The sequence below is a fragment of the Ictalurus punctatus genome, chromosome 2 (genome assembly GCF_001660625.3).
Source record: "Ictalurus punctatus breed USDA103 chromosome 2, Coco_2.0, whole genome shotgun sequence".
Classification (NCBI taxonomy): domain Eukaryota; kingdom Metazoa; phylum Chordata; class Actinopteri; order Siluriformes; family Ictaluridae; genus Ictalurus; species Ictalurus punctatus.
Window position 1 is genome coordinate 26248461 of NC_030417.2, and position 14155 is coordinate 26262615.

The window sequence follows — 14155 nt, forward strand, 5'->3', positions numbered from 1 at the left end:
CCAAGACAAAAAAAAAAAAAAAAAAAAAAAAAAACAATCTCAGGTTTAACCCGCTAAAATCTCTCTATTCCTCAGTCGAGGCTCATTATAATTGGGCCTTACACAGTGTGGGATTATTTAAAACATGCTTCTCTGTGTTTCTGTGTCTTCACACCCATAGGAGCAGATTGGCTTTAGCGTTATTGACAGATTTAATGTGAACTGATAGGCTATAGGCGCCTATGCACACAATCACAAACCAGTTGTGTGTGTGTGTGTGTGTGTGTGTGTGTGTGTGTGTGTGTGTGTGTGTGTGTGTGTGTGTGTGTGATTTCTGGCCTTCTATCTATATTTTGTCCTTCCCTTTGATCCTCTGAGTTTTGCATACAGTCCTTTATGAGCTTCCCCACACTCATGATGTAAACGTGTCTCGTGTGTTATTATTCACAATCCCAAAACTAAGCATAACATTTCACAGGCCAGACACAAATCCCCCAAAACCACACTGGGGTTTCCCTTATTTTAAGCAGAATGTGATACTTCTCTCGCGTGAAATAACCCATAATCTATCATAATAGTTGAACGCTTCTTTAAATAATGTTTTAAAGTGCTAAAGCTGAGACTGAGGGCCTCGTTTCTTTTTTTTTCTTTCTTTTTTTGGCGGATCGAGGTCATGTGTATAGCCTGGTCTAGCCCACAATTACGAACCATGAGTTAAGAAATCAAATTCTAAAAATGTCTCCGATTATCTTTTATTTACGTTTTATATTTGCAGAGAACGTGGCGTCCACTGTTAAACGACAGACTTTTACTGCCCATGGACAGCCAGCAGAGGGCGTGAGAGTATTCACTTCCTATTAAAGGCAGCAATTCTCACCTGAGACTGTCCCGGTATATTGACCTATAGTGCATGTAGCCTATCATGTGGCAGATAAACCCACAATTGAATTTCTTTACAGAAACAGAATCCTCATATCTAACAACTGACTGTTTGTGGGAACACCAAATTGCTGTTGTGTTTTCACGAATAGTAGCCTAACATGGTTAACTTCTTAGCAATCTCAAAATGTGTACTTTCTTTGCTATAACGTCAGGTGAAAAGGGGGCGTGGTCTTAGACTAAACCCGTATACCAACAGTATGCATGGAAACATCTAGCCATTATTTTCCTAACTCTTAGGCAAACCTCGATAGGACAAATGATGTTATGATTATGCCTATTTTAGGCTCGCATATTGTAACCCAATTACTTTAAGCGTTAAGGAAATATTTATATCAGTTTGTTGGCCAGCTGAAAATGAAACACTAGGTGCAGAAATAGGCCATGCATTTAAAACAACTACGAACCACAAGTATGTAAAACAGGCTGTAAATCATTTCTATAAATATTTTACTTAAACTTACTTAATTTCTTGTTTTTAAACTTTCTTTTCAGAATTCAGTCAGCAACTTCAAACTCCATATTTGATTCTATTTCAGAAGGTGTATTGCATAAAGCAATATAAATTTGTCTTTGGTTTATTTCAAGACCACCAGAGGTAAAGAAATAAAACATTATATATAAAAAATTATCATAAATCAACCCACTTGCCCTTTGTGCCTTTAAGCCCTTCTTGAACGGACTGCTTTAGCACACATGGTTTCTCAATGCTGTAAAGTTGGCATGTGAAGATGCCATTTGAAGTCTTTTATGTTTTTGTTCTTAATCAATTTACATTTAATGTTCTTCAAAATTAAGAAAATAAATATGTAAGAATTATGGCACAATTAATATTTGTAGTGTATTGTAGTGTGTTGTACTGAAAATGTATATTGCTAGACAAGTTTAAATATAACAGGTTGAAGTATTGTTTATTACAATTTGCTGGATTTTTGTATATGTTACTTTATCATTTTTAAAGGCATGTGATAATTGTATTGCCACAGCAGTTTAATTTAAATGAGGTCTGAGTACAGCTTTTTGATTGATGCTAGTCTACTTTTATCCCCTTAGTATGGTTATTTTTCATAGGCTCTCTGTGAAGCATCGGCTGATGTATACTACTACTACTACTACTACTAATAATAATAATAATAATAATAATAATAATAATAATAATAATAGTTATTATTATTATTATTATTATTATTATCACCATCATCATTATTATTATTGCAGCATACTTTTACAATGCACTAGCAAAAAATCTATCAATATATTTTTTTCTAGCACAATTACTTTAGCTAATTTCCTCATATATACAGCATAAGGCTTATTATTCAAGATCAGAAATTAAAGATAAAAAAAACTGCAGCAGAATTTAGTTATATATTTCTCAGACTTATTTGTATAAGTGTTAACAGTAAAGCAATCACATGAGTTTAATGACAGGCCTCTGCAGCATTGCAGGTGAGAGGGCAGACTGTGACATTTTTGCAGAAGACCGATAGACTACAGGATGACAGGCCAATAGACAGGCAGATGAAAAATTTGCTTGGGAAAGAAAGAATGAGAAGAGTGAGATTATGTGTATGAAAACCAGACTGGCATCACCAGGTGCCCTTTAGTATTTAGAGGATGCTGGCATGGCATTTGGGCGTTTAGTGTGGCACTCACACACACCAACCCCCAACAATGATTTGTTTTATGAGGTGCCCACTGATGCCATGGTAACCTTCTTGTCCTGGGCAAAAAAAAAAAAAAAAAACAAGCAGTTGCGTGCCAAAAAAATGCCTGGCAACTTTTTTTTTATTAACCCATTCACGTTGCCCAGAAACCTTTGAAACTTAATAAGCAGTGGGTGCACAGAATAGGCCAGGAGAGAGTTTTTGAGGCAGTCTAAGAAAGAAAACAAAGTGGACAATTGCAGTGTATCATGTTTCAATGTACAAATTTAGTTTAGTTTTGAATAAGCAGAGACTCAGTGGATTCTACAGCAGTGATGGAGCAATTCAAAGAACATTTTACACAGAAGTGTGTAGCAGCTAGTCTGGTCACCATCTATCACCTCTATCACTGTCAGTTATGATTCATAAACTTGGTCTTGCTTGTCACCCTGCTATTGAATCTATACCTTCAATTCAAGAGTTTTGAATATTCAGGCCATTCCATAAGTACAACTTTAGCATGCACATGTGAGCAGGTATAAAATATGTGTTTACACATGCACACACTTCAACTTCTCCATCTACTGATTTCCATTTTACTAAGGGTCATCTAGATATTAGGACACTTCCCACTGTTAAGGGCCTTCTTGAGTGCCAGCTCTGAACACATCTGAGATGTGTGTTAGACGTGAAGTTCACAAAAGGATCCCGTCTAGCACATTTTATTTCTCTGAAATGAAGTGCCACTGCCAGCATTGCACCCTAACTAGGCTTATAATTACCCCTCATGTGACATTCATGTGGTTCCATAATGACCATTAATGACATTCCCATATACTCTGTGGAAAATCATATCTGATAATAAAGCAAAATAAGTTTAATTTAATCCCCAGCTGGATAAAAGTATTGTTTTATTGGTTCCTATTGGAAACATTGTCCTTAAAAGTTATGGAAGAAGAAAAAAAAAAAGAAAATCTTACAGGTGCATCTGCATCTAAAATGTAGCTTACAGCCCAAGATAATAGTCTGTTATTGGTTTAACTATGGCTCTGCTAAGGCACATCAAAGATGGCCTTAAAGGGTTTAACATCCAACATTGTTTCATCTGTTGATTAGTCATGTGTCAAAAATTGATTGTAGAAACAGTTGTGGAAGACTTTGGCAAGGTTCTCTGCTACTGGTGCTCCTGCCTGTGTTATTACAAAAAGTGATACATGCTAATGTCTAATGGAATACAGTGCTCTGGAAATATAAGTACCGCTCATGAAACGATTTCGGTTCCACATACAGTATAGGGGCAATTAAAAGTAGCCAATCTATCTAGTGACTTTTTTGGAAGTGGGAGAAAAAAGGAATAGCGACAACACACAAAACTTCTCACATAGAATAACTGGAGCTCAAGATCAACTCTCTGGACCATGGAGCCATGCTACCTCTCTTTATTCCAGCAGTGTTAATATATTAATATAAAAGATTTTGACAAATAATATAATAATAAGTCTTTTTATTTACCTGTAGCATAGACATTAAGTATACTAATTAGACATTGATCTATTTAGCAGAAATTGTTTGTTAAATGTAATTGTCTATGAGTCTGGGAAATGTTTACTGACTCCTTCAATATGTTGTGTTTGATGATGTTTAAGAGCATTTTTACTTGACACGTATTGCTTAAAGCATTTCTATGGGGCTAAGATGCAGGTTTTATCTTGGCTAAAAGTATATTATAAAAGTGTATTATAAAATTCAACAAGAGAAGACCAAAACAGGAACATTACTGGTCAATTTCATCCATGTGATCAGAGAGATTTACACACTTTGTTTTTTTAGCTGTCTGCATCATTTAAAAAATTTTTTTTTATCAAGATTATCTTCAGGGTCTCTTCAGTCAAGGAAATTAACTGACAAATTAATGTGAAATGTTTTTTCAACATTATTTTTTAAAATAGCAATTTAATGTCTAAACATAACATTCAGTAACCATAGTGAAACTAACAAATAAAATTAAACTAAACTAACAACTAAATTATCTTTAACTAACTAAATTACTTTTCCCAATGAATATAGTTGAAATGGTGACTTATTCAAGGGCTGTACTTACTTTTTCCATACCACTGTAAAAAAATTTTTAGGAAAAGCACCATCAGACAGATGGCTAGAAAGAAATCTTACTCAGAGATTCAGAAAACGAATAGAGATAAAATGAATAAAATCACAAATTAATTGCTTGGGTTTTTTTTTTAACAGTACATGTAATAAGAACTCTGCTTAATGGAATCTACTCGGGTTTAAGTTTTCTGTTCTCCATTAACACCTGAAATCCCAGAAGATCCATTGTGTAAAAACCTCAAAGGCATTAGTTGTCTCATTCGAGTCTGGATCATTGTGTAAATGAGTTAAAAACGTCTTCCTCTGCACAGGGCAATTCTGTCCTGCATATAGGCCTACACATGTATATATCAGCACATCAGCAGTGTTTCATTCTCAACTGCAAATGCAGCCCTCAAAGTAAATATTTTGATGTCGGCAGAAGAACTCCCATCACACCCACAGCTCTGTGTTGGTTGGCTGTGCGCTGTTGGTATGTCTGTAAGCCTCAACATGGCAGACTTCTTGGAGTGGCTCTGTATGGCTGCAGCTGCTTGGACTGCACATCTTGGCATTTGTCTGTGTCAATGTCCTCTTTTCCTCTCCCTCTTACACACACATCCTACACGTCTAACACACCACGCGTGCAAACACGGCCATGCATGCTGCCTGCATCCTGTTAGTGTACTCCTTCTGATTGGTGTTTGCCTTGTGTTTTTCCTTTATTTATTAATTTTCAGCCATCCAAGGAAGAGGATTCTATTTTTTCCCCTCTCCATTTTTGGCGGGAAAGCGAGTGAATGACGGCAAGCAGACAGGCTGACCCAGGGCTCAGGTGGCAGCTGTGCTACGACTTCTCTGCCAGGTCATGGCTGATGGTATGTCCACTTTTCCTCTTTTCAATTTCCTTTCCTTTCTCTTTCTCCATCGCTCACTTTTCAACTCATTGCAAAGCCTCAGCAGTCTGGATGACAGCATGTGAACCGTAATTTTACATAAAGAATAAACCCCAGGTTCAGTTAAAGTTTGTTGCTGCCCTTTTTCTGTTTGTAAGCATAATTATTATTGGGTGAAATTGTATAAGAGACTGTGATACAGCTGACAGCATTATATATATGTGTTCCTATCTGTATGAACTTTGAATAGAGCAAATATATACCCAATTTACCTTATCTAATATTTTATATAGCCTTGATCCTCAAAGCGGGGTCCAGGTGATCCACCCCCACCCCCACCCCCACCCCCTAATCTTTTAGCCCGTTTGACTGGTCACTGATAAATCTGACCCTTACCAATCAAAAAAAAATTAAAAATCAAAAACAAGTAGTCCTAGAAATAACGTTAACTTTTGATGTAAATGTGTCTGGTGAGTGTAAAGTTCAAAATACTGTATTATTGCACTCATTTAACTAATATTTGAATAATTAGATTAGCAAAATGATTATATTTAGTCAAATAAATTTGTACTGAGATGGTCTGTGGACTGTAAAAAAAAGTGGGGTTGTCACCTGCAAAGACATTTTTCTTTGAAATTAGAATTTGTATTAGATGTAATTGCAGTTGATTTCTATCATGGTCATTTACCTCTATTCCCTTTATTTACAGTTTACTTTAAAGTTATACAATTCTCATTTCAATTCTGATTTAAATCCAACAAATATAACAAACTCTTATCTGCCAGAGTAATTATATTGCAATGTGATCTTTTGGTCATAAATTAACTGTGCAGAGTTTACACTGTGTAGTATCTGCACACTTTTCTCTTAAGCTTAGTTAATTATGGAAAATGTACATGGGACAGCTTCTAAACCCTTTTAGTTCTCAGAACAAGCTCAGTATGCAGTTGCGTCAGGGGAACTGGGAACCCACATGCTTAAAGCCCCCTGGACTACCTAATATATAGGGCAGCCCAGTTGCAGGCCTGTGTGTGTGTGTAGGCTATAGTTTGCTAGGGGAACTGAATTTTACTGCTTTTCACTGGAGAACTTAATTAGCCTAATAATACTAATGTAAAAGCCAGCATTTTAAACAGAATTAAAACACTGATTTTGTGGTCATGAAATCTTGATAAAACCATGTGGCTGTACATTGAGATGTGTTACTATGAATCAGTTACTGCTTCTCTTTACCACTTTAAAGCTCACTAACTTTGAACTTTCTTTAAACTCTCTAATCCTCTGACCTCAGAGTCATTCATGACACCTTAACACCGTCCTCACTGTTCGGAGGTTCGTCTTACCCTTCACCTGCCCTGCTCCTGTTCTCTAACTCTCCACCTCTCCTGATTCAATCATCTATCTATCCAGCCGTCAGTCCACACCACTGCCTCTCTCGCTGTCTCTCTCTCACTCGCTCTTTCTGTGCACAGATGCCTGGCTTAGCCTGCAACAGCTGTCCCGCCATGTGCTGCTACCAAGTGTTGCCGTGGCATTAACGAAGGGGAGGGGGTTGGCTCATGAATATTCATGTTGACTTGGACCCATTCTACCAAACAGAGCCTAGAAGTGCCAAGGAAGCCCCTCCCCTTAACAGAGTGTGCTGGGAGGTAGAGAGAGAGAGACAGAGAGAGAGAGAGAGAGAGAGAGAGAGAGAGCATAGACCAGATTCTATGGCTTAATTCCACCAAACAAGAGTCTCATCTTTGAGGTGTGAAAGAGCGCAGGAAACTGAAGAAGAATGATAGGATTGGAAAAGCCAAGAGAATATGAGTATGATGGTCCCATAAAGTGTCATGATTACTCCAGAGCACAAGGTATTTGGAAGATCCTCAAAGAATCCAAACTAAAATCTTCATTCACCATGACAGCATTTTCAATAATTCAATTTATGGTTCTCACATACACTGACATAATAGGGTCTGTAAATGAGCAGAGCTCGAGGCAGATTGTACATGCTAGGAAGATGAATATTTGTAAGAATTTGACTGAGCCAACTGATATGAAAAGTATTCACCTTCCTATGAACTGGAAAAGAGAGAGGTGTGAATTTATGATTATGCCAGAACCAGTGGAGACCGAGAGGCTTTACTAAGAAATTGCATGAGTTTATGGAGGAGCAAATATATTTAAAAAATAAATAAATAGAAGGGAGTGGAGACACAGAAAGGATTCGAAACAAAGACAGGACAGATGGACAAGATGTGGAAAGTAGAGCTGTAAAGGGAGCTACTGATTAGCATGAGATGGGCAGACTCTGACCTGCATGTGAGGGTGGAGAAAGATAGAGAGAGGTAGGGAAAGATACCAGATGAGGATCGCTGGAGATGGGGGAATGGTGGATCTGACTGACAGGGTCAGTCTCTGGTGTGTCCGCTTCTCTCTTTCATGGGGATCCAGGAAAGCAGATTACAGCAAGCCTAACCTCACTGTCTCTCCAGGGGAGGACAACACCACTCCCCCAGCCTTTTAAGCCCCACATCCTCTCCAGATCTGGCTGGATCATGCCCAGATTCACACACACACACACACACACACACACAAACACACACACACACACACACACCCCTAGCATTTCTGACATTTTAATAATGTCTTAATCTTATCATCTTATCAGAAGTCAAATAAGTCACATTTGAAGTTCGTGGAAACTAGTTTGCATTTTGTAGAAACACTTTAAGTCATGTCAATCTTGAATTAAAAAAAACACGACTATGCAGTAGACATGGTAATTCTGTCTGTCTGTTTTATCAGGTTTATCTGGAAACCTAAAGAAGTCAAGTATACAGACACACAGTCCACGCTGATGCGTAACGCGTAAACAGATGTGTAACGCATCTATGCTCTCTCTCTCTCACACACACACACACACACACACACGCACACACACACACACACGTGTAAGCGCTCCTTGCCGGTGGAAGATAAGCCCAGCGCTCGCAGGCGTTCCCTCGCGGCACGCGCTCTCCTGGAGCGGTGCTGTGCGCGAGCCTGATAAGACGGCCACGCTGCTCTCTGCTCCAATCCCGACAGATCGTCGTCGCAATTGACCAATCAGAGCTCAGCTTGTGTTGTTTAACTCAACGCTGCGCGGGAACACTATACTAGGACGCGCGGCTAAATGTCTTTGTTATGGCATTGTGGCCATAATCTCTTTCTCATTCTGCATTAGCTCTGCACTGACAGATTAAGTTTTGAGTTTTGCTGGCTGACCATGTTAGACAGACACCTGTGTTAACTCACTTACAGAGGACTTCACTCACTAACCTCTACAGAGTGTAAACTGTAACCTTTCAAAAGGATTAACCAAATGAAATGATGAACACAAGGCAACTGTTATCACTTCCTCTGAACAGGCCCAGTTGAATAGCCTTCGTTTTCAAAAACCCACTTTCGTGTTGGTTAAATTCTACACTCTGGAAGTAAAGGCTAGGCCTACTAAACCCTAGCTATTTGCGGAGGCAGCACTTTTATCTTTTGTACTTTTTAATACTCACTTGGAAATGTAGATATATTTAAAATTTAATCAGATTTAAGGTAGGCTACATAAGTGAACTGTAATTACATGTTAGAGCATATTAAAGGTAAATGTGGGCTACACTATAGACCTGTGCACCTTTCCAGGTAAAAGATACACACTAAGGGTGCAAATGGTGTAATACGGTACATTTTAGTACCATCTCCCCATGAGTATAAGCCATGAAAAAGCCAAAACATGGGCGAGAGCTATCGAGTTTTGAAGACTGTCCAACTTTTGCTAATGTTCAGAAGCTACTTTTCATAAGAAAATGTAGTTTTTGTCGCATTGTGTCTAGGCTAATTGTTTTAAAAACGCGTCGCCTGGCTCCGAGTGACAGTTTAATGTAAGTTACTGATAGGCTAAAACATTTGCACAGCACATTTTCGTCGAGAGTTTAGAAAAAGTAAAGGCACCGGTTTGCCTGGCCAAGCTCGGCATTCCTGGACGTGTGGTTGCTTAGCTGAATCCCCTTTTCCCGGTTTCTCTTTTCAGCTCGGCCTGTTTGGAGGAAAGGCGGCCAGAGCAGAGGAGAAACGCCAGCCAAGAAACTCAGGAGGTCCGTAGCTAATTTAGCATGAACTGCACAAACAAGACCCTCTCTGCCCAGGCTATAGGCCCTACCCGAAACAGCCTCTGTCCTCTAAAAAGTGTACCGACAGGTTACTCAAATTTCCAAACTAAATTTCGGATGTGGAATATTCAAAAATATCCAAAAAGTTTTTGACGTAAGGCTATGTTAAGTAAATCATATCAGGTTGTCCTTGAGCGAAAGGTCACCCTGTCTTTCTTTAAAGGGCAAACACATCAACTGCCCTGACCTTGCCTTGATTTCCCCCCTCGAAAAATATTTCCTACATTTCCTATATTTGTCCGAATAAGCGAACACGGAAGCGCAATAGTTCTTCAAATCATATAAAGTTGTATGGTATAATGAAAAGAAAAATTGTAAAGGTATAGCAATAATTTGGACTGGCTTAAAGACCAAGTTTTTAAGACTTTGTATGACGCATCTTGTAAATTTTGTGGACAATGTATCTGAACTCTAATACGTGGAACGCAAAAATGTAGCAACATTATCCCCATGATGAACAAAAGATACACTTTATACATACACTTTAGGCATGCTCTGAAATAGAATACTAGACATGGTGTGTAAATAAATAGATAAAATACTAGCAAAAAGAAAGAGAAAAAAAATCACTGCTCATTATTATATATATATATATATATATATATATATATATATATATATATATATATATATATATATATGTAGGCCAATCTATTAAATGTCAAAATGAAGAAAATTCTCTAGATTAATAGTTTCATGAAAATTACTGAGCCTGTGTCAGACATTTTTTTATTACGTTGCAAACGCACGGAAGGTGGATTTTTTTTGCGTCATGTACATTTTTCCTTAAATGACCAAGATTGCAGCTTTCACAAAATGAATCCAAAGACAAAATATATTTTGTGTATAATAGTAGAGAAACTATTATTTGGGATACAGGAAGCTGATCTTCATGTTGGCTTTACAAAGTATTCTCTAATTCCGTTGACGAGTTAATTTATTCCTGTTTAATTTTGCCGGATTTTTCTAATTGGGGCTGCAAAGTGACAATTTTCTCTCTTCCTGTAATATTGCACGGCGGGAACAATAAAAAAGGATTTGGTTATATATACATCAGAGGTTTATTAAACAGAAATTCGTTTATTGAAAAAGACATGTAATTGGACATGTAATGCACTAATACGTATCAGTAAATTATTTGATATAAAAAGACTTTCAAAACCTAGTACATTAATTAGTTTTAAATTATTAGATTAAATTATATTTATAATTCTAAATTACATATATAAAATTCATAGGTACATACTTTAAAGTAAGATTTGCCCCCCATTTCTCTAGGCGATTGTTTTAAATATAATTTTAACTGAGATGATAGAAATAGCTAAACTAAAATAAGAAATAGCAGGACTCACATTTTAACAAGATGTAGGTAAATAAAATTAAATATTGCTTAGTCTAAAAGATTAATAAATCTAAAAGGGTTAACAATTTCCAACAGTTTAAATCAGTGTTTCATTCATCTAAATACCACGCCATCATAAATAAGAAAATGTAAAAAAAGAAAGAAAATATAATCGTACTTTGCTCTTTATTATATAACTGTTCATGAAATATAAACAACGTGAAACGAAAAAAAATGTTTTTTTTTCTTTTGCTACAGATAGAGAGATAGAGATACAGAGATACAGATACAGAGAGAGAGAGAGAGGTCTCTTCAGTTTTGTAGGAATTCAATTGTTACTCTTTTAACTACGTGTTATTTTCTGTTGTAAAGTAAATTATTCTATTATTCTATTATTCTACAAATAAAGTTTGGATATGAAACCTCATTTTAGGCGCAGGCACATCTCATAATGTACACAGCCTGATTATTTACTGTCTTTTTCTTTATTTTAATGCTTTAATAATTATTATTTCCATTAAAAGTATTTGTTGGTGGATGTTAAATCGACATACCAGTTATCAATAAAGCCTATTTATGTATATATGTAAGTGTATGCAATATTTCTCTAATTTCCCCTTGTTATCAATAAAGTATAATCATATATATATATATATATATATATATATATATATATATATATATATATATATATATATATATATATATATATATATAATGATACATGGTTTTGACATTTAAAATGTGCAATTATTTCTCCTGAAGTTCAGTAGAATATCATTTGCGTGTTAAAAGATCATTTGATGTGTTGTGTTATTGACTCAATCGGTAATGAAGAGAATTTTGTCAGGCTCATGTGTGTTGCAGTTAAACTCACACCTGTATACCGCGGCTTTAATGCTTTTTGAATGATAAAGGAGATCTTTTCTCCAAACCAAGTGACTTGCGGCCAAAACGCGGCCTTATGGAGCTAGAAAATTATCCAAAATAAAGTTGAACTGAAACGTTCATGAAATAACTTCATGTACATGATCGTGTAGGCTGTGGTTTCACACATGTATTATTCTGATTAATTCACGAACTGTGGAATTGTGCCGATTTTAAGCAGGTGTGCGTGTCAATGGGATTTATAAAATACTATATAAAACCTCTTACATTTTTCTTATTCGTTTATAAGTATAGCTCCTACAGTCACTGAACAAATATTTAGTTGAGTTTAAATTAAAATGATATTGATTTATCTATTAATCACCATGTCTCCAGGGATGGAAGGTTGCTCATTATTGTAGCCTATTCATTAATTCATTCAGTATTTTTATTTATTTATTTATAATTATGACTACACATTTAACACAGGTGTCCTTCTTGGGCTATTTTACAAATATATATATATATATATATGTTTGTGTGTGTGTGTGTGTGTGTGTGTGTGTGTATATATATATATATTAGTGGGTCTTCTGCGTTGTAGCATACTTCCAGCATGCAGTGCACACTTCACTGAACGCTGATCTGCAAGACAAACGCTGCATCTCCTGATCATTTTGCACTGGCCAAAGCTTCTCTCCTAAACTTTTTTTTTTAATTATTATTATTATTTATTTTTACATTTTGAAGAAATCTAGAAAATATTGATTTAGTTTAAATTATTTACTTAAATCCCTTCAGCAAAATGTCGTGCACAAATATAGTCCTTATACATGAGCATTTGAAAGGCAGCTTCCTGACCCGTGCAAAATCTCTCTCTCTCTCTCTCTCTTTCTCTGTATACTTTTCGATATGCACAAGGAACTTTACAGATCTTTAAGTAGACTATTTCACCTAGGGTACTGGACTCATAATAATGACCACCTTTTGATGGCATTTTATATCATTAGTTGAGCAAAAAGTGGTTATTCCAGCATATGCGCCGATGTGACGTGTATATGCATTAACCTGTCCATAGTTCCTGGAGTTCACACTTTAATATCTTTGTCATAAACTAAACTCCGAACACAGCATTACATACACACATGTCTTTGCCCCCCTCTCTCTATTTCTCTCTCTCTCTCTCTCTCTCTCTCTCTCTCTCTCCTCTCCCCCCCCCGCTCTCGTTGTGCTTGCCATTGCCGGTGAATGGTAATCCCCTGCCCTCCATGCTTCACTCCGAGCCCGTATTTAATTCCCCTAAACCCCCCAGCTGTCGATCGGCTCACGCGCGGAACGCGACAGACTGCGAAGCCGCTCTCGGTTATTAATAATTCACCAGCTCCTGTGCGTCTCCTGCCGTCATCATTGTACCGTTGTACCGGGTATCACGTTATTTTGTTTTGGGTTTTTTGTTGTTGTTTTTGGGTTTTTTTGCCAACTGCACTCATTCTTATTCCGATTATTTCCCTGCATTTCTGTGCGCGCGGATCAGCGTCAGAGCGTCATCCAGCGCCATCAAAGTGCGTTTGTGTTGCGCGTCGCGCGCGCCGTGATTTCTGCACAGCCGCCGCGCCCGCGATTCACCGCGATTCACTGCTTTCTCTGACTTTTCATCCGTGCGGCGAATTCAAAAGGAAGAGGAGGGAATTCAGAGAAGTGTCCGGCGGGGGAAAAAAGGGATGGAGATTGAGCGCTGATAACGGATGAGGTCTGGCAGAGAGCGACAGATATATATATATATATATATATATGTATATATATATATATATATATATTTTGTAATCGACCCAGAGCAGAAAGTTGTGGCGCGCTGTTCGCCTCACTGAACGGACACGGACTTACCTTGCCGCTTTTCGCCGTTTGAGGCAAAGTAACATAAACGTCAGGGAACGGGAACGAGACCGAAAAAAAAACTGGCTCGGCTAAATTCCTGTAAATCCCCAAAGCTTCACCCGGAGTTCGCATATCAAGTGGTACTTTAGTTTTAAAATGTTCGGTGCCCCCCAGGCCGTCCCGCATTAAAGCTTCTTTCGCTTCCGGTATCATCCGAAGAAACCGAGCCGCTCGCGCTCCCGCTCCTACACTTTTTTGGAAACTTTTTTTGTCTGAAGGAGGAAAATGGGTCTTTGAGACTGTTGGCACTATTCCCCGCTCCACAATGGTACG

At 37.4% G+C, this 14155-nt stretch overlaps 1 protein-coding gene across 5 annotated transcripts in view; it reads left to right on the forward strand.

Moving 5' to 3' along the window:
* Positions 1-5437: 5437 nt before the first annotated feature.
* The window catches only part of nfixb (nuclear factor I/Xb), a 155438-nt gene continuing 146720 nt past the window's right edge, over positions 5438-14155 (forward strand). For 4 of the 5 annotated variants that reach the window (XM_053674602.1, XM_017487771.3, XM_017487788.3 and 1 more), the window contains exon 1: positions 5438-5530. In XM_053674602.1, the coding sequence (XP_053530577.1) occupies positions 5453-5530 (78 nt within the window). In that variant the 5' untranslated portion in view covers positions 5438-5452. Of the gene's footprint in view, positions 5531-13810; positions 14151-14155 lie in introns of those variants that run through there. The other variant, XM_017487781.3, reaches the window with a different exon arrangement.